This window comes from Nuphar pumila, chromosome 13 (assembly GCF_984573655.1).
Source record: "Nuphar pumila chromosome 13, dmNupPumi1.hap1.1, whole genome shotgun sequence".
Taxonomy (NCBI): Eukaryota; Viridiplantae; Streptophyta; class Magnoliopsida; order Nymphaeales; family Nymphaeaceae; genus Nuphar; species Nuphar pumila.
In genome coordinates, this window is record NC_143261.1 from 71,871,867 (window position 1) to 71,894,082 (window position 22,216).

The 22,216-nt window shown below is 34.7% G+C and overlaps 1 protein-coding gene across 1 annotated transcript in view; it reads left to right on the forward strand.

Annotated features, from left to right (window-relative positions):
• Positions 1 to 21,297: 21,297 nt before the first annotated feature.
• LOC149818677 (Prolyl oligopeptidase family protein) overlaps positions 21,298 to 22,216 on the forward strand; it is an 83,293-nt gene continuing 82,374 nt past the window's right edge. Inside the window, exon 1 of the mRNA XM_089983964.1 lies at positions 21,298 to 21,726. Coding sequence (XP_089840090.1) covers positions 21,365 to 21,726 — 362 coding nt within the window. The 5' untranslated portion in view covers positions 21,298 to 21,364. The remainder of the gene's footprint in view (positions 21,727 to 22,216) is intronic.

Genomic DNA, 22,216 nt, shown 5'->3' on the forward strand with positions numbered 1-22,216 from the left:
CACCGGTAGTGGAGTGCTTGAATTCTTTTATATTTGCTAGGCGGGCAACATATATTGTGCACTAGCATGCACAACTTTATCATATATCTTGAAAGAAGGTACCTAAAACAAACAAAAAAGAGTTGCAGAACTTGATAGTGGTAAGTATCATATTCTATTGTAGTAGTACCTATGTTTTCTATTTTAACAAAGTGTATTAGCCCTCATCTCCTAGTTGTTTTGTTATATGTTTCAGCCTGGCTTCATTTTGGATATGAATCGATTATATGACAAGAAAGCCTTGACCATTTAGTTTGCTCAAGCCTATAAAGAGGTCTGCCATGATTACAATAATATTTATAAGGAATATGTGACTAAGAACGAAGTCATAGCTAATATTTCAAAACATATTTCCAATGTGCGGTGGGAGGATATGTGTAATAAATTATTCAGCAATCCAAAATTGATGGTAAACTACTTGTTGGAGGGTATATATAGTCGATATATATATAACAATTATTATTCATTTCATCTAGGCCAAGTGTGTAAGAAACAAATCCAATAGAGCTGGATTGAAGATCAATTATATTAGTGGGGAAAAATTATATATGTGACATCAAAGAGAGAATGTATAATTATTTGATTTCATAGGTGTATGATAAAAGTTTTTTCATGTTTGAGAGATCAATTTATTTTTATATGACCATAAATCATAACTTAATTTTGCTTTCTTATGTTTAAAGCAATGCTTTAGGAGAAGAAATTGGGATGATTGAGATGTATAAGTCAACTCACACAAACACTAATGAGTACTTTCTGAGCAATATTGTGTCTAATAATTATGTAAGTGATTGAATCATTTTATAGTCTTGTACATGTAAATATATGTTTTGACTATAACTAATTCAAGTATATGTTCGTGTTGCAGCATGAGATGATACAATTGGCATCGTATGACTCAAATATGAAAGATTTTTCGATACTTAAAGAGGTCCTTGGTGCACGACTTGGCTATGTTAGAGGTATGATGAGTTGTGCCACACCTACCCAAGCATCCTCTTCTACTAATACATCGAACAACGCCCTTGGTTATGCACTTGAATCAATTTAGAAAGAATTGGCGACCGCTAAAAAAGAGTTGACAATCACCAAAAAAAAGTTGGGCACCACCAAAGAAGCGTTGGACACCTTGAAAGGTACAATAGTTAATATAGAAGCTATGTTGACACAATTTGAAGGAATTGAAGCTAGGCTGGCGCATTTTGACAAAATGATTGCAATAATTTTAGAGCAATCATAAAGTTCAAACTAAATGGTATTATTAAACAATTTCAATTTTGAATACTAATATTCTAGTATTTTACTGTTTTTCCTTATCAATTAAAATATATTGTAATACCAGTTTAATAACTTTTTTTTTTAGAAGATAGTTTGATAGATGTGGAGCATGATTATGTTATCAATTTTTGTGTTGATTCTTGATATTGATTTAAGTTATTGTTTTGATTCTTAATATCGATTTATATGTTATTGTTATGATTCTAAATATCGAGTTATATGTTGATTCTGTATATCGATTTATAAGCTATCAACAGGACTTTCCATATTGATTTGTATGATGCTATCAACAGGACTTTCAAAATTATAGCACTGTAGGCTAGATGAGACAACGATTTATACATGTAAATGATACCTATTATAACGATTTGTACATGTGAATTATACATTATTAAACAAAATTCATGTGCTTTTTGGATGAAGCCATTTTCATGAATGGTGATGAAAAAAATATTAACAATTATATTTTTGTGGCTCACGATTCATGAAAATGCATTCATCCCAAAACTCTTTCTTTGTGAACGAAATCGATAATAGACAACACATAATATTTTACGCATCGATATACATATCACATAAAATATTATAAATCAATACGAAAGTTCAGCCTAATAGCTTACAAATCGACACTACAAAACACATAAAATCTTACAAATCGATATACATATGGCAAAATATATTACAAATTGTGTCATATCTTACTAAACCCTAACACTAAACCCTAAACCTAAATCCTAAACATTATACCTAAATTGTAAACCCTAAACGATGTGTATAACGATGTATAAATTTGAAGGCTAGATGAGACAATGATTTGTCCGTGCACTTGTATCGCGATTTGTACTCATGCAAATTACGATTTTCATCAAGTTATGGCCGACATAGATGTCATTGTGTAGATCGCGATAGGACAATACATGGTACAACATCTTACAAATCGATACTAGAAAATATGTAATATCTTACATATTGATATACATATCGCATAATATATTAAGCATCGATACGACAATTCAGCATAATATTCTTAATAGCGATTTAAGATATTATTTTGATTCATAATAGCAATTTCTATCGTGATTCAGTATATCGATTTATAAGCTATCAACAGGAATTTCCATATTGTTTTGTGGCCGACAAAGACGTCATTGCATAAACCGGCTAAAATGTGAACCGCTAAAAGGTATATGTTATTTTATTATAAAATCTTTGGCGGGTCCCATAAGCATTGAACTCCTCTGCTATAAAAGGAGATCATCACAATATTATCCCATAAACAATCCACAAAAAATCTAACGCTTTGTCTTCTTCCCTGGAGCTCCCTTTGTTGTCTCAATGAGTTTTTGTGTTGTGCAGGTTACCAAAGGCTTACATTCGTAAGAGAAGAAACACTTTATCGTTTGACAGAAAATCTGCAACCAAAATTATAGAATAGTATGCTTTGTATGAGCAATTAGAAGCGTACTACAAAATATTGATGATTGAGAATGATAAAGAAAGGAAGCAATTGTTGCTAAAGTATAGAGCAGAGCCTAATCCGTCAGATATTAAAGATGATGATCCAATGAAGAATGTTGAGAAAGAAGTACAGATGGAAAAGAAGAAGAATGATAATGAAGAGAAGCAAAAGGAAAAGAAGGAGGAGGATAAAGCAAAAAAGCAAAGGAAATTGAGGCGAAAAAAGGAGGAGGTGGAGGATAGGGAAAAGCAAAGAAAGAATAATAAGGAGGAAGAGAAGCGAAGGCAAAAGGAGGAGGAGGGAGAAAGACAAAGGAAGAATAAAGAGAATGAGGAAAAGAAGTGAAGGAAGAAGAAGGAGGAGGAGGAGAGGGGAGAGCAACATAAGAATAAGGAGGAGGAAGAAAAGCGAAGGCAGAAGGAGGAAGAGGAGAGGGAAAAACAAAGAAAGAATAAGGAGGAGGAAGTAAAGCAAAGGAATTTGAAGAAGATGAAGGAGGAGGAAGATAAGCAAAGACAATTTAAAAAAAAGGAGGAGGAAGAAGATAAGCAAAGACAATTGAAGAAGAAGGAAGAGGAAAGGCAAAGAAAGCAAATTCTGGATGAAGAAGAGAAGAAAAGGCAAAGGAAGGAGAAAGAGGACGAGAAAGAGAAGGAAAGACAAAGGAAGGAGAAGAAAGACAAGAAAGAGAAGGAAAGGCATATGAAGGAGAAGGAGGACGAGGAAGAGAAGGAAAGATGAAGGAAGGAGATGGAGGACGAGGAAGAGAAGGAAAGACAAAGAAAGGATAAAAAGGACGAGGAAGAGAAGGAAAGACAAAGGAAGAATAAAAAGGATAAGGAAGAGAAAAAAAGACAAAGGAGGGATAAAAAAGACGAAGAAGAGAAGGAAAGAGAAAGGAAGAAGCAAGAAAAGGAAGAGAAGAAAAGGGAAAGGGAAAGGAAAAAGAAAAAGATGGACGCGAAAGAGCGAAGAAAAAAAGAAGTACAAAAGCTATGAAAGGGAGGGGATGAAGAGGAGACAAGTGTGACAAAGGTACGTTAATCACTATTGGATGTAGTGATGTATTGTTGTAGGTATTATTATCTATAGTGATGACTCTGTATAGCGATTACTATGAATAGTGATTGCTCTGTATACAGATTACTGTTATAGCGATTATTATGTATAGCGATTACTATATATAGTGATTATTGCGATAGTGATTACTGTGATAGTGATTACTATATATAGCGATTAATTGTGATTTGATATTTTGTGTTATTGGTTGGTCAGAAGAGAAACAGAGCAGCAAGTGAAAAACTGAAAGGGCGATGTCAGTGGCCTGTAGTTCTGTCATGGTACAGAAAGCTGAGTGAATATCAAATGGATCGATTATGAATGATGCACTTCGAAGGCCTTCTGGACCAACATTATTTTGAAAATTGCTGGAACATCATGACCCACCTTATCAATAAATGGAACCATAAGACAAACACATTTCAGTTTGGGATTTTTGAGATGACCATGACCCTAGAAGATATGGCACAGATTACGGGTCTCAAGTGCCATGGAAGTACTATCCTAACAAGGGATTCAAACTATAACCCAAGGAACAATTGCACAGCTCTTCTAGGAATGTTGATGGAGGAATGACGTGAGTGTATTTCTGGTGGAGGCAATTCCTCAATGATGAAAGTTAATTTTTTTGTAATAAATGAGAAGGTCGGTCTGCTGCATGTGCATCTGAAGCAGCTGACCAAGAGTTGTGCAGCTTTTTTCTTTATTTTTTTGGACTTACTTTATTTTTCGATTGTTCTGGTTCTAGAATAAGTTACTTATGGCTGCAGTTCCTGGAACACTTAGATGAAGTCGACAACTGGGCATGGGGTGTTGCTATGCTCGCACACTTGTGCAATCAACTTTACCATGCGAGTAATGGTACAAAAACCGTCGACGGGTTTTGGCCATTTGTTCATGTATTTATTTATTAAATATTTAGTACATGTGGACTAAGATCATTGAAGGTTGTAGTCTTACTAATATAATAATTTTGTAGGCCTGGACATGAGAGCATATTGTCGCCTTGTGTCTTCTGTGTGGCCCTGCGGTTTGTGGTTTTCCCAGGATTGGCCAGTGGGCTTCAATAAATGTCAATGAGGAAAATGCTCAGTTCATTTTAGATGGACTGCAATTAAATGAGGTAAATGATTTAAAATCTTTATAATGTTTAGCATTCTTAATTAATAATCGCTTTAGGATTTTGTATTCCTTAGTATAAATTGTTATCTTCTTAGCATCTAACTTTCATCAGCGTAAATCGTTATAATGTTTAGCATTCTTAAGTAATAATCGCTTTAGGATTTTGTCTTCCTTTGTACAAATCGTTATCTCCTTAGCATCTAACTTTCATCAGCGTAAATTGTTATAATGTTTAGTATTCTTAAGTAATAATCGTCTTAGGATTTTGTCTTTCTTAGTACAAATCGTTATCTCATTCATCATTTTGCATGAATTATTATGTCTATATCTAAACCACAATCTCGAATGCATAGGTTATTTGGAGACCTTATGTAGATGTGGAGGACGAGGACAAAGAGGTTGTTGTTGTGGCTACGAGACTGTCTACTTGCGATATTTGATTCTTTAGAAAATGTGATGTCAAGTTGCAGCATGGCAGTCGAGTACTCCTACAAGCTGGCTTGGGACAGTCGGTACCAAAAGCGCCTGTGCTATTTAGAAGGAAAATGAATAGTGGTCAGGGTAGAACCGTGAATTGACACAAATGCTTCAAGAAACAATTAGATAGTTGAAACAAAGGAGGTGTTCGTGCCATACCATATGATTATAAAGAACGGCAATATGACCCCAACTATTTTAAACAATATTGGCAACCCATGCATCCAAATTGACAGATTGAGAAACTGCAACCTGAAAGTAAGTACGCTCTTGTCCCCGATCATGTCGTCTTCCAGCATAGACGTAATGTCCTTTGTGTCCCTTTGGCACTTTCTGTGATTTCCTCTATTGCAATACATGATAGGGAGCAAACATTGCTCTGAAAGGAGAATGTATCGTCCGACAGAAGGTTCACGATGTTGGAGAGGAAGAATAAGGAGTTACGGAAGGACATGCAGAATTTGGAGAGACAAATTAGGTCGTTGATTGAGATGATTACCGGTGAGTTTAATGAGATCAAGTGAACGAAGAGGCCATTGAATAAAGAGACTCCACCAAGAGAAAGAAAGAGACGATTTGTAGGTCCATCTGAGTCGTCAAGTGCTAATGAATAAACATATTGTGTGATTTGTGTATCTCGATAATTCTATATTGTACTTCATTCATTCTTTGTTGTAATTATATAATTCTTTTCTCAATAAGTGTGACACAGATAGCGATTAATAAGTGTAATTATTTAATTCTTTCCTTACATTTAATGTGATAGTGATTACTTTGTAGTGATTCCTGTGATAGTGATTACTCTGTATAGTGATTACTATGTATAGCAATTATGAATTTACCATGATTTGTACTTACGTTTGATCAATCATATAACGATTACTAGTTTTGAGTTTATTATGTATAGTGAATCTTATAATAGCGATTACTCAGTATAGCGATTATGAAGTTAGCGATTACTACTTACAAGTAGCTAATTCGTATAGTGATTACTGGTTTAGGATTTATTATTTACCATGATTATTGTAATAGCGATAAGTCAAAATAGCGATTCTGAAGTTAGCATGATTTGTACTTACGTTTGCTAAATTTTATAGCGATTACTGATTTACGATTTATTATTTGTAGCGTTTGTTGTGATAGCGATTACTTAGTATAGCGATGAATAAGTATAGAGATTATGAAGTTACCACAAATTATACTTACGTTTGCTAACTCATATAGCGATTACTAGTTTTGAGTTTATTATGTATAGCGATTCTTGTAATAGCGATTACTAGGTAGAGCGATTATGAAGTTATCACGATTTGTACATAGGTTTGCTCAATCGTTAAGCGATTTCTGGTTTAGGGTTTATTATTTGTAGCATTTTTTTAAGTGCAAGGAACGTCACATAAGATTAGTTTTGGGTTTAGGGTCTAGATTTTAAGTAAACGTCATCTGACAAACTACTGATGTTAAGTGATGTGTCATTCATTTACACGTACTAACGTCGTTGTGATGATACTAGCAAAAACATATTTTATTTAATGCATAATTTAATTAATTTAACATAATCATTGGAGGAGGTATTTTTGAAAATGGGTGGGACATGAAACGACGTGAAATGATTAACTTCGGTAGTGTGTTCTGCAAGGAACACATGATGTTTCCTTTAAGAGCAAGAAACAGGAAATGTTTAATTTTCTTGCTTCGTGAACAACAAACAGAAAACCCGACGTATCAGTTAACCACCGTCGTCGCAACAATTTGTAAGATGTTATGTATTTTCTAGTGTCGATTTGTGAGATATTGTTTTGTTTGTTAATATCGATTAGTAGGCTATTATGGTGAATTGTTGTATATCAATTTTAAGCTATTATGTGTTTTCTATTATCGATTTATGAGATATTGTTCTGTTTGTTAATATCGATTTGTAAACTATTACGTTAAATTGCGGTATATCGATTTCTAAGATATTATGTGTTTTTAAATGTTGATTTGGTGATATTGTTTTATGTGTGAATATCGATTTGTAATATATTATGTTGATTTGCCATATATCGATTTGGAAGATATTATGCTGAATTACCGTAAATCGATTTGTAAGATATCAAGCCAAAGAGAATTATGAGCTTTCTTAGAAATGGTCACTTTTAGGTCATTAATTGATGAAATAGGGAAAGGTTTATCAGTGGGTTCAATCTTTGGCTTCTTAATGTGAGTCTGATTACGGTTTTTGTCAGCACACCCTCTCTTCTCTCGAGAAAATTAATGAGGCAAAACTGCATCCGCAACACGCCTTTTTTAGAATGAAGCTTCTCGATATAATGTCGATTTGTTGATATTGTTCTGTTTGTTAATATCGATTTATAATATTTTGCTGAATTGTCATATATCGATTTATAAGATGTTATGTTTTTTCTAGTGTCGATTTGTGAGATATTGTTTTGTTTGTTAATATCAATTAGTAGGCTATTATGGTGAATTGTTGTATATTGATTTGTAAGCTATTATGTATTTTCTAGTGTCGATTTGTGAGATATTGTTCTGTTTGTTAATATCGATTTGTAAGCTATTACGCTGAATTGCGGTATATCGAGTTGTAAGATATTATGTGTTTTTGAATGTTGATTTGGTGATATTGTTTTGTTTGTGAATATCGATTTGTAATATATTATGCTAATTTGTCGTATATCGATTTGAAAGATATTATGCTGAATTGTCGTAAATCGATTTGTAAGATATCAAGCCAAAGGGAATTATGAGCTTTCTTAGAAATGGTCACTTTTAGGTCATTAATTGATGAAATAGGGAAATGTTCATCAGCGGGTTCAATCTTTGGCTTCTTAATGTTAGTTTGATTACTGTTTTTGTCAGCACACCCTCTCTTCTCTCAAGGAAATTAATGAGGCAAAACCGCATCCGCAACACGCCTTTTTTAAATGAAGCTTCCCGATATAGTGTCGACTTGTTGATATTGTTCTGTTTGTTAATATCGATTTATAATATTATGCTGAATTGTCGTATATCGATTTGTAAGATGTTATGTTTTTCTAGTGTCGATTGTTGAGATATTGTTTTGTTTGTTAATATTGATTAGTAGGCTATTATGCTGAATTGCCGTATATCGATTTGTAAGATATTCTGCATAATTGTTGTATATCGATTTGTGAGATATTATGTGTTTTCTAGGGACAATTTTTATGAAATTTATAGTATAATTTCTATTGTAGAATTACAACAAAGAATTATAACATTACAATAAAGAATTATAGATTTACAAGAAAGAATTATCGATTTACAACAAAGAATTATAAAATTACAACAAAGAATTACATAATGCTAAACATTATAACGATTTACACTAATGAAAGTTAAATGCTATAACTTTTTTGTAGCTGAAGAATCTACACGCGATTCCTATGTTGTGTTGCTCACTTTTGAATTGAACTGAGCCTGTCATTAAACAGAACAATATCAGGTACTACAATAAGTTCAACAAGAAATGCAAACATCATCCCAAAATTGTTATATACCAAAAGACTTGTCAAACTCATGACATCGTTCCACTCAAACAGGTCGGGTAGATTGCAGGTTTCAACATTGTAATGCACGTCTGTAGGGTATTGTTGCATGTTGGAAATTACACAAGTTAGATATTGATAGGTTGCACGTAATACAATTTACATGAGAAACAATATACTATATTACATACATATTCGTGTGAAGGGCTTGGTTGTTTAAGGGTTAGTTGTTTCTTAGACATTTTCTTGCAAACCAATTCCAGTGAACCCTTTGTCCTCCGACAACTGCGATCAGAGGCAGGTTTTCTTTTAATACCCTTCGCTAGGTGAATATTTCCATCATAATCTACAAGGTTTACTCCTGACTTGTCGAAGATGATGTTTACGCTTTGGCGTAACTTCTTACAAGGGTTAGGAGAAGCGTGATTTTTACCTATGTTGTTCGATCCCGTTATCTTAGATTGGTCTTCACGAGCTGCAACAGACTCATGGTGAATTAACTGCAGTTTTTCAAGCAATTCCCTTAACATTTTTCTCATACATACATTGGCTTCTTCACTTTTCGATGCCAAATCTGCAACATGCATAAGTGACCTATATAGTTATTGATAATGGGAGGCTATATGGTACTTCTAATCAACACCACATGGACTGACATTATTTTTATCCAACTGTTCAATCTTTGCTTGTCTCGTTCATCTTCACATTATATATGACTCAGGTATTTCTTATATCTTCTCTTGATTAAGTGCCTTTAATGCATGACAACATAAAATACCTCTGAATTCAAACATTTTGCATATACATTCAACTGTTTCATTGTCAACATTGTACGTAACATGTGCTTCGTGCCTTTTTGGATGCTCTTCGCCTTCCCAAACAACATGGTATTTGTGCATATTCCTATATTGCACACATCCTTCTATGTTGCAATTTATGACCTGTATAACCTCCTTCTTAGTCCATTCAGATACAGTTAGTGTATACAGATTTGCAAGTAGCATCAATATTTCATGCCCAAAGTTACAGAGCGGCTGTTGAAGTATTTCATATATTGTTCAAACTCATTGTCTAAGATTTTTACAAATAATTCATACTGTTCCATGAAGCGAAACACTGTTAAACATGAATACAAGGTTTTTTTCAGTGTAGCATGCATAGATTCAGCTCTTTGTGTGCTTATCATACCTGCACAAAAGTATTGTCTTCCATATGCCAATGCCCACTTCTCTTTGTCTGCATATAAATGTTGTAACCACACACAGTCTTAAAGGTCGTACATCTAAATCATTTGCTCCCAATCAGACAGAAAAGTGATTTCGTTCATGCTCTCAAGTACACACTTTCTAAACATTTTATCAAACCTTATCTTCTGATTAAAAATGTGTCATATGTTCTTTGGTGTATTTTGAAAGATATACCACAAACATAAGCGATGATGTGCATATGGCCATACATGAGACATTATAGTCGCAATTGCATGATCACCATCTGTAAGTACAACTCAGTGGTGCTTCCCATTCATTGCCTGTGTAAATACTCTGAAATACCACTCAAAGGTTTTCTTGGTCTAGTTATACAAAAAAGTGTTGCCTAATATGCAACTCTGTGAGTGAAGGTTCACTCCGATAAACTGCACAAATGACCACTGTTTTGTATTAATCTTCACTGTCATATAAAAAATAAGCATATCATTGAAGCATTCATAATCTATTATTGACTTTAAATTTGCCCAAAACATATTCACAACATACCCATCTTCATCCAGTTGCATTGCACTAAAAAAACTAGGGTCATTGCTTGAATTCTTCTATAGGTAATCAACCAAAGAACATATTCCTTCATTCTTCATGTTGTCTGATCTCTTCCTTCTTAAATGGTTTCTTAGATTCATAGGTGTGAATGTGTGAACACCCCAAATTTTTCAAAATGTTGTAAATATCCCTTTTTTACCCCTTATTCCATTTTTCTGGGTAATTGAGTCAGTTTTAAATCTAAATTCCATTTTATTTCTCAAATTTTACTGAAATTAAATTCATTTTACATATCTGACTCAATTTCAGATCCGGATCCAGATAAAAGACCCAAACGTGAGCTTTGTTGTCCAATTTTTGAATCAAATTCTCAAAATTACCAAAGTAACCTTTTAAACAGGCTCAGACAGTCCATCTGATATCCGAGGTTTAAAACTCAAACATTTTCTCAAAAACTTGGGTCCAAAACCCATTCTTCTGAAAAATTTTCTCCAAAATGGCCTGAAATTCTCGAAAAAACACTTTTGTAAATATTTTTCAGAAAAATACAAAAAAAAATTAGTGTTTAAACTTTGTTTTCTCGTAAAATATTAGATTTCTATTCCAAAAATACAAAAAAATAGAAAAATAACACAAAACCAAAAAATTTGGAAAAAGTTACGAGAAAAACAAATAATGTCTAGCTTTTTGAAGTTAACCTTTACTAAAAACCTCATCTTAAACTATTTTTTAGAAAATTTCTCAAAAGAAACCTTTTTTTTGAAAACCAAAAGCCACTTTTTAGAAAAAACCTGAAAAGGAGACCCCTCTTGGGAATTCAGAAAAAATTGCAACGGCCACTCCCGTTCGCACCCTCTATCGCCTCTCTCCCGATCGATGACCTTCCATCCCCAACTGCTTCATCTTCTGGAGTATTCGAGTCTCTCTTTAAGAAGAAACCTCCAAGCCTCTACGAGGTCATCCATTCCTCACCCCTCCATCAGGCAGAATCACGCTCGCTCCTGAAGGAAATCTTCCTCCTCCTTCCTCCTTCATATCAGGTAAGAGTTTCTTTCTTTTCCCTTTTCCGATTCTTCAAAGAAATTTCTTTTGGTCTTCTTCTAAGTTTCATCCATATATTGTTTTCGTTTCTTCGTTTCTTTTTTTTAGCAGGATTGTGCGATCGATCTGCATGTAGCAGAACCGATTCACTCATTTGCAACAGCAAATGGAACAACTCTGTTCCAACACATTTTCTGTATTATTTCACGTTTTCATTTTCATTTATATTAAGTTCTCAAATGCTTTGCTCTGTCTTGATAATCAGGTAGTGCGTCGTTCTCCTTCTGATCTTTTTTTATTTTGTTTCCACACTAATCATTCATTGATCTTGTTCTATTACGCTGACTTGAAATTCCAGTTTACAGCATACTCATTCCTCTTGCTATTTGATTGCCCTGTTCTCATTTTTTATCGACCATTGCATTGTTAATTTCTGTTATGTCTTCTTCTTCTTTTTATTATTATTATTATCATTATTTGTTTTAATTCCTAACCCATTTCTGTTTGATCTTTTGCTTTGATAATCATTATTCTCACTTTGTTTTGTTACATCGTCTCTGTGCCCATTTTAGCATTTTGTGATGCTTAAGACCTTGTTCCATCATATGAACATTGCCATATACCTGCAGCCTATTGCAACAGCTGATGATCTGGAACTCATATCAGAATTGCTTTGAAATCCAACATTTAACCTGGGTCTGTTGGGCAAATGGCTCTATGCCAATCTGCATTTGATTTTTTTTTTCCTCTGATGAAATCCACTTATGTACCTTAGTTGTTTTCTGTTTTAATCATTCTACCGTTTTATTAATATGTTCAATTTTAGCATCTATTTCCTGCGTTCTTTTACAGGTTTTGTTCAGCTCTTCTTTATATATACTACACTGTAGCATTTTTTTTTAGTGTTGCTCATTCTCTAGGTTTCAGTGTTTGTTCTAACTCCCCTATATCCATGGGGTTTGCCATATTATTTATTCAACCCAAAATCTAACTTATATCAGATCCCCTTGTATTTAATTCTCTGATTGTATCTTAACTCTTGTTTTTCCTTATATCACCCTTTTGATCTGGTCACCTTAGGCAATAAAAAAAAAGGCTAGCCGAAGCCCTTTTGGAATCAATGGTTACAACGATTTGCCATGCCAATGCCCCATTTGTTCACAGATATGAGAGTTTTTTTTGTCATTATCGCTGTCTATATCTCCTGCATTTTCTTTGAGTCATTTTATCTTCTGTTAAAAGATGTTCGGTTGTTTTGGAAGTCTTTGTTGGCATATTCTTGCTTCGTTCCCCCCCCCTTGCTAATCACCTTGTTGGCATTTGATGAATCAAGATATTCTCTCTCACGCACAAGAGGTGTCTCCATGTGATGGGGATTTTACCCTTACTCATCAACACATCATTATTAATGTTGCATGCCATTTATCTTTCTTTGTAATTTTGGATTTGCATGCATCATTTTAGTTATATATGTTTATCTCAATTATCAGAGAACATCTGGTAGCAGCTGAACTTCATTCAGTTCTAAAAAAAAAAAAAGATATTGAAGATGTTCCCAGAAGGGAGTCTGGTCATTTTTGCATCTGCCCCTGTGAGGATGGTGACTAACGTGGCACTATGTGCATTCAGACAGAATGTTGAATACCTTTATATCACATGCTGCCAATAATCTGGGGTATGTCTGTTCTAAGTACAGGCCTCGGTTTAGGTTTGTTTTTGCCTGATCCTAGACCCAAGAATTGATTTAGCAGGTGTTGAAACTACCATAGAAATATCTAAGGCTGTAAGGTCATTTCCAGTTGGAGCAATGCATGAGTTTCTTCTAGATGTGATTGAGAAGGCATCTAAGTTATTCCCTAATGATGGATGCAATCAACATCAGAATTTTACCTAATGAAGGAATCAACATCAATTGCCTGTGAGGCTATTCTACAGACAATGGTCGAGAAGTGTTCAAAGAATGGTTTGCGATCCTGTTGCTGGAGGCGAAGCAAATGCTAGCATGATTCATTATCCCCGGAATGATAAAAAAAAAAATCAAAAGATGGTGATCTTGTTTAACCAACATTGGAGGTAAGTCATGTGGATATCTCAGTGATATAACTTGCGCATGATCATTTGTGGCAGCTTTTCTATCCCAAAAAAGAAGAAGAAGAAGAAGACCATTGCTTCATGGCAATCAGAGGTTGTTGGAACAACAAAATTGATAGTGGTGATCCATCTTTGGATCACACTGCTTTGATTCAGACCGCTTTGAGGCATATGAAAGAAATTATCCATTTTGGTTTGCACAATTGTATTCACTGGAGTCGCTTTCTGGAGGTTTATCCATTCTCTTTGGTGGATGCTGAAAGAGATTTTGTGTCCATCACCAAGCACTATTCCAGGCTACCCGCTCCCCCAGAATTCAACAAGCTTGTCATTTACTCGTCAAAATATAATCTAAATGTTTTGTTCCACACCCCTGTTAGATTTGGGCATGAGCTATTTGAAATTGATGCGGGAAAATCTTCTGGTGTGAAAATAGTCTGAAATGCAAAGGTTCGAAGGATCAATGTTTGAGGTACTGTAAATCCCTCTGTCATTTATGGTATGTCCTGATTTCTTCTTTTTCTTTTTCTTTTTATTGAAATTTTATCTTATTCCATTGACTGTAAAAGCTCATAAATTGTTGTAACAATGCCCTTCTCTTATTGTAGAATCAGGTTTAAAACCCCTTAGAACATCAGTTAATGCAATGAATTTCATCACATATTCATCAATGTTGAAGGAGTTTCATCACCAACAAAAAGCTAAGAAGCTTGGAGCATATGATTTCGATTCTAAGTGTTTTAAACATTATGTCCCTGTTTTGACATAGGAAAAGTCTTATATCTTCTGTAACCAGTATTCCCTCATCTGCAGCCACACCACTACAGTCTCTTTGAGCCTACAACTGTACAAAAAAAGAAAGCATTGTTATGCTTCTTCTTACATCTGCAGTCACGTAAAGAGTTGTTGTACATGCCACCATCTTCCCCCACTTTATCACATCTCTGTGTGGCATCATATCATCCAGTTGCCCATCAACCTGCCGCCATCCTCTTCCAGCCACCATTCACCAAAATGCTTACCAACTGTTGTTGCCATATGAACCATTGTCTTATCCTACATTGCCACCATCACCTATGGCTTCTTTCTCATTCACTGTTTAATATTCACAACCCGATCTTCCATTGCTATAGCAGTACCCTGTTAACACAACAACCTCACTTGTGTACAACCATCTCCCATTTCACCCCATTTCTTCAACCTGCTAATGGTACTAAAGCCCCTTTGTGAGATTGCTAAGAATCATTCATGTTTCCTCGCACTTATAACACAATATCTACAGTCACCATCCGTAAAATATATTATTCATATCTCCAGCAATCTTCTTCACACACTCCCAGCACATGCCACTGTTGCACATCCTAAACCTCCACTATTCATCCCAGCTCACCATGCTTAGTTCCATCACCAGTTCGCTGTTGTCACTATTTTCCAGCACGCATCATACACATCTTTATTACTTCTATATTCAGCAGCACCTCTCTCTCATATCCAATTCTTGGTTACATTTGTTATAATTCATCCATTTCATCTTACATATACTCTATTCATCACATTCCAGCCCATCCTTCTATATTTCCAGCTACCATTCATCCATTTCCTGCGCCTACAATAGCCACCACTGTGTTCCATCCCATCACAACATTTAAAACATATTTTTAGTGGCATTACATCTATAGATCTCACATCTCCACCATTACCACACCCTGTTACACCATCCCCTGCACTTGCCACACAGCACCACACTGCTGTGACCACCTCCATTCTTATCCCCAGCGACACCTTGCCGCTACAGTCATCTCATGTACTACCTTCCAGCATGTTTTGCAACACACGTTACCATTACCTCCTTCACTATTGATGTGATCTACTGTATTCCTTACTTGTCCCATTCGTTTCATTGATGTTCATTTGATATTGACCCTGCATGCTATAATTATCATATACTACTCATTAGTATGTTTTTAATGAACAAACAAACTAATGCCATGCTGCGCAACCAGCCTTCCATCTCACAAGCTATCATTCACCTATGTGGCATATATGTCGTATATATATATACATATCATCCTTTCTCCACTTTAAATCATAAATATCGTGGCATGTGAGCATCTCACCATCTGCATCTTTGAAATTGATGTGACATATGTAATTTTCTTTTGCTTTCATACTAACTAAAATGTTTTGCATGGGAATATGTGGAAAATGTTATTGCTTGGAGTTGTAAGATTCAAATTCATGTATTGTAATATTTAGATCTTAATGAGAACTTACATTTCTTGTTTTAGATTAGAATGAATGAGCATTGTAAATATCATAAATTGCTTGTTTTCATACCTTTTGCCTTCATCTTTCAAAAATTTCACAATGGTGAAACACGAATGACACGTGCATCATTTTGTAAGAGGTAATTAATCCTAAGTTGATGATTTACATCAATGACCATAGTCAGGATGTAAACAAGACTTAGGATTTTTATCTTTTACAAAATAACATTGGATCCACACTGGATCCTTTTCAGAATTCATCATATTTTCTTTAGATATTTTTCCTCTTTTATCAGAGTTTAATTTAAAATTGATTCAATATATATACCAATGGCCATAGTCAGGGTATATTGAGAATAAATTTTATTTTAAACTCTATAAAAGCACAAAAATATGTTTTATTCTTCACCTGAATTTAAATATAGATTATTATATAATACATTCAATGACCATAGTCAAGGATGTATTATAATTTCAATCTTATTTTAATTCATTTAAAGAATGAGATATGCTTTTCAAAATCCAATTTTAAATCCTTTTCAATTCATTCATCATTTAGGATAGAATTGTATCATATTTTCAAAATTCTTTTTCATAAATCCAAGTGATTTCTTTCGGATATATTCTTCACTTCTCAACTCTTGTAAATTCAAATATCATCTTCAGATTCTAAATTCGAAGTCCAATTTGACTTTGAAATTCATTTGTATATCCAAAATTCAAATTCTAATTAAATCAAATACAAAGTTCAATTTAACTTTGAAATTTTTGATTCATTTTTTTTCCAAAATTCAAGTTTTCAAATTCAAAGTCCAATTTGACTTTGAAATTCATTTATATATTCAGAGTTCAAAATCTCAAATCAAATTTAAAGTCCAAAGTTAGATCCAAAATTCATCTCGGATTCCAAAATTCGGATCCAATTCCTATTTAAGATTCTGGATCCAGAATCCAATTCTACTTTGGATCTCAGACTTCATATTCAAATCCATTTTAGGATCCAGAATCCAATGCCACTTTGGATCTCAGACTTCAGATCCAAATCCATTTTAGGATCCAAAACCCAATTCACACCTTGGATCTCGGACTTCAGATCCAAAATCCATCTTAGGATCCAGAATCCAATTTTCACTTTGGATCTCATACTTCAGATCCTAAACCCATTTTTTTAAGATCCAAAATCCATTTCCAAGTCTGGATTTCAAATCCAATTCCATCTTCGGATCTAATCTGAATCTCCTAAATCCATTTCTATTTTTAAATACCATTTGATTTTCTCAGATCCATTCTAAGATTCGAATTCAATATCATTTTAAAATTTCATCTTCTTCTCCTAAATCTATGATTAAATTCAAAGTCCATTTTTGACTTTGAAACTTCATTTCCTTTCATTTCAAAGATTCAAATCATACTTTCTCAAAATCAAGATTTATGCTGCCAACTCTGATTTACTTCAAAAACTTAGAACTTCTCTGATCTATCTCAAGTTCTAAAGTTAGATTCAATCATTTCTTCACTCACTTATCAAGTTCATCTCACAATACTTAGAATTTTTCAAAACGTTTTTCAAAAGAGCATACATCATTGCATTGCACAAGCATGATTCTTTGTGCATTTAGACTTAATATAAATTCTTAGATAATATTTAGGCAAAGCAAAAGGCATAAATTCGATGCTTGGTTCGGTTACCCTTGGTAAAGGCGTCAGGAACGATCGAACCTCGTACCGACGAGCGAATCCCGTCTCTCCATTTTCCCGCAAATATTTTCAAAACGGAGGCGAGTTAAATTTCTAAATATTTTCAAATCAAGGTCAAGTGAAATCCCACAAAAGAGTTTCTCTTCTCTCTTTCTTTCTTTCTTTTCTTTCTTTTACTTCTCTCCCTTCAAAAAAGGAGGAAATAGAGGTCAGAAAAGGAAAAGAGAAGGAAGAGAGAGAAACCACAAGAGAGGAAAATTTTTGCGATGATCACAACTTTTAATCCATTTCTATTTTTAAATACCATTTGATTTTCTCAGATCCATTCTAAGATTCGAATTCAACATCACTTCAAAATTTCATCTTCTTCTCCTAAATCTATGATTAACTTCAAAGTCCATTTCTGACTTTGAAACTTCATTTCCTTTCATTTCAAAGCTTCAAATCATACTTTCTCAAAATCATGATTTATGTTGCCAACTCTGATTTACTTCAAAGACTTAGAACTTCTCTGATCTATCTCAAGTTCTAAAGTTAGATTCAATCATTTCTTCACTCACTTATCAAGTTCATCTCAGAATACTTGGAAATTTTCAAAACGTCTTTCAAAAGAGCATACATCCTTGCATTGCACAAGCATGATTCTTTGTGCATTTAGACTTAGGATAAATTCTTAGATAATATTTAGGCAAAACAAAAGGCATAAATTCGATCCTTGGTTCGATTACCCCTGGTAAAGGCGCCTGGAACGGTCAAACCTCGTACCGACGAGCGAATCCCGTCTCTCCATTTTCCCGCAAATATTTTCAAAACGGAGGCGAGTTAAATTTCTAAATATTTTCAAATCAAGGTCAAGTGAAATCCCGCAAAAGAGTTCATCTTCTCTCTTTCTTTCTTTCTTTTCTCTTCTCTCTTTCTTTTCTTTCTCTCCCTTCAAAAAGGAGGAAATAGAGTTTAGAAAAGGAAAAGAGAAGGAAGAGAAAGAAACCACAAGAGAGGAAAAATGTTGCGATGATCACAGAATGGTACATTCTCGTGGCCACCATCTATGCGCGCGCACAAATTGTATGTCTTTCTTGGTGTAATGTCGACGCTATTAGCTATTTCAGCAACTACAGCATGCACTTCGGTTACTTTACGATGTGACCTTAACATAGGAGTCATAAATGAAAGAGCTAATTCATGGTTATGATTATTGATTAAAGTACAAACTACATATTCCCAATTTGGAAGTCTTCTTAACACCATTCTCGCTCGACAACCACATCTTGAATCTGGCTTGCTCCTTGTTGGATTTTCACTTGACTTCTTCCAACCTTGCTTAGAACAAACATATGCCTTTCTTACCATGACACCCTGTGCATTTTTTGCCCAAGAATACCTTTTAACACTGAATTCAAGTTTTAAGACATAATCATTGTAAAATTTGTATGCAACTTCCTCATTATTAAACTGCATTCCCTCTACGGGAACAGAGTCAAGTGTAATATCATGTAGACTTGAGGTGTCTGCACCTTTGTCAAGTGCACTGTCATGATCGTCTACCTCATTATCGAATTGCATTTCGTCTGATGAAATATCATTATCAAATTGTATTTCGTCTGTTGGAATATTCAAGTCTAGAGTGAATCCAATGCCTGCACTCTTATTATCATGCACATATTTACTTCTTCAGGTGCGTCGATAGTACGAATGTCCGTTGCTCCATGACTTTCCAGTGATTGAGACACATCATCTTCACTGCAACCAGTTGATATGCTCAACACTGTCATGAACAAAACATCAATTTGTGTTAGCCAGCATATACGTTTACAACAATTCAGCAAAATATATTACAAATCGATAATAACAATCAAAACAATATCTCAAAAATCGATACTGAAAAACAAATAACATCTTACAAATCAATTTACGAAAATTCAACATAATATATTACAAACCGAGATTAATAAACAAAATAATATCTCACAAATCGACAGTAGAAAACACATAATATCTTATAGATTGATATACGGCAATTTAACATAATATATTACAAATCGATATTAACAAACAAAACAATATCTCATAAATCGACACTGGAAAACACATAACATCTTAAAAATCGATATACAAAAATTCAACAAAATATATTACAAAAAATTGATATTTTCTATCGAAACAATATCTCATAAATGAATCTATAAAATACATAATATCTTACAAATCCATATACGGCAATTCAGCATAATATATTACAAATCAATATTATCAAGAAAAAAATATCACACAAATCGACACTAGAAAATACATAACATATTATAAATCAATATACTGTATTTCAGCATAATATATTACAAGTAGATATTAATAAACAAAAAATACCTCACAAATCAATATACGCCGCGATTTATGTTACATTGAATATACTGAGTGAATGGACGATACCGGATGGGGTAGAGGCCTTTGCTCACATATGTAACCAAGCATTCTTGTCAACAGGTCCCAGCGTCTTACAAATGTCTTCAAGTTTCCAACCGTTGAAACGATAAAATCTACCTGCAATAACAAAACAACACCTTAATAATACTCACGACGACATACGTTCTACAACAATAACATGATGACATGAAAAGATACTCACAATGTAACCTTAATGGCACTTGTTGAAATGTTTGTACTTTATTATTATTTTTCATACTACTTAACAAAAACGAAGAAGAAGAGAAGACTGTAAAAAGAGATGGCTGACAAATCCCCCTATGACGCCCACCAATGATTGAACCAGTCGTTCGATTTATAGTTATCTCCACAAGGTAGGAACGAACTCAGAAAAGTTTTCTATCTAACATAAGGCAGGAACGAGAATGCGGCCATGTGTTGTAACAAAAGTTAAAAACAAAAGCGGAACGTGCACATCTATTTATGGGGAGCGGGAGGACATTTTCGTCCAACACATATCTATCTTACGGAAGGACATTTTCGTCAAAAGCATATCTACCTTTTTTATATATTATTTTATTATAAAGTCATCGTGGACAACATTGACATATGAATTATCGTGGGTCAAAAAATATTCCTTCGTACACACCGGAAGACACGCAATTTATGTTCCTCGGAGAACACACAACACCCTCTTCCAGTATTGGGACACAAGGACTAAAATAATTAATTTTGTCATTATAATAATACAAATGCATTTTTTATGGAAATAACATTCCAAAGCATTAAAATGTCATTAAAAATTATTAAAGAAAACGATGCCACTTAGTCCGTGTCAGCTTGTTCACTCATCGTACCGCCGCCAACCCAAAACGGCGTGTCCCTGTGGCATAGTAACAGAATATTGTCAATTCGGATTCAGGTTCGGATGAAATTGTAGTACGAAATCTGACGGTTTACAAATGATATGATTGGATTTGGATATCTGTCAGATTCGATATTTAAATCTCAAACCCAATCCAACCAATCGGACCGTTGGCATCTTCGGGTCCGCATTTTAGTTTCCCTCCTTCCCATCTAAAAAAGGGATCCCATTTCTCTTCTCCCCCAAAGATACAGTCACAGCAAGGGGGAGCAGGCTGAGTGATCACCATGCTGGGCGTCGTCTTCTTCAGATTAGGAGTCAGAGGGAAGCGTTTCCCTTCGACCCTCCGCTCACACTTCTCAACGCACTGCAAGAGAGACCACCGATTCGCCGCTGCTCGCCTCCCGCGGCTTCCGGCGCCCAGGAAGCTCCCCTTCCGCGTCTCGGCGCACGGCAGGTCGTGGGACGATCCCTTCCGTTGGATGAGGGAGACGGGCGACCCGGATTTCACGAGGCATCTGGAGGAGGAGGCCGCCTACGCGGACGCCTTCATGGCCGACACGGAGGGGCTCCAGAAGAAGCTGATTGCCGAGATGAAGCACCGAATGCCCCCCGAGGTCTCCACCCCTCCCGAGCGCTACGGTCCATGGTTCACCCTCCCCCCTATCTTTCTTTCTCTGTCTAGGGTTTAAGGTTTGTCTTGTTGTTGTTGTTGTTGATGATGATAAGGGGAATGTTAAAAAAAATGGTTACCAAAAACAAGATTTAAGAAAATTTAGATCCCAAGCCTAGATGCACGTTCTTAAATAGCTCTCATGAGAACTTCAATTGCCCCACTTCTGTTGGGTATCCTTGAACGATGACTTAATTTTTATTTTTCTCGATGGTTTAATAATGACATCGCTCCAAAGGCCTTTTGTTAATGGGTGCCAAGTTTTGACATGACTTTTCATATTTTTAAGATATAATATTATCATTAATCATTTGTTTTATAAAATTGTGTTTTAAACTAATATGTCTAGACTTTTTGTATTTCAGAGGCTTTACGTATAACTGATTGACTATAACAAAACATTGAAATAACATATATGAACTTCTCTGATAATTGAATATCTACTAACATATTCTTGAAGCCACTC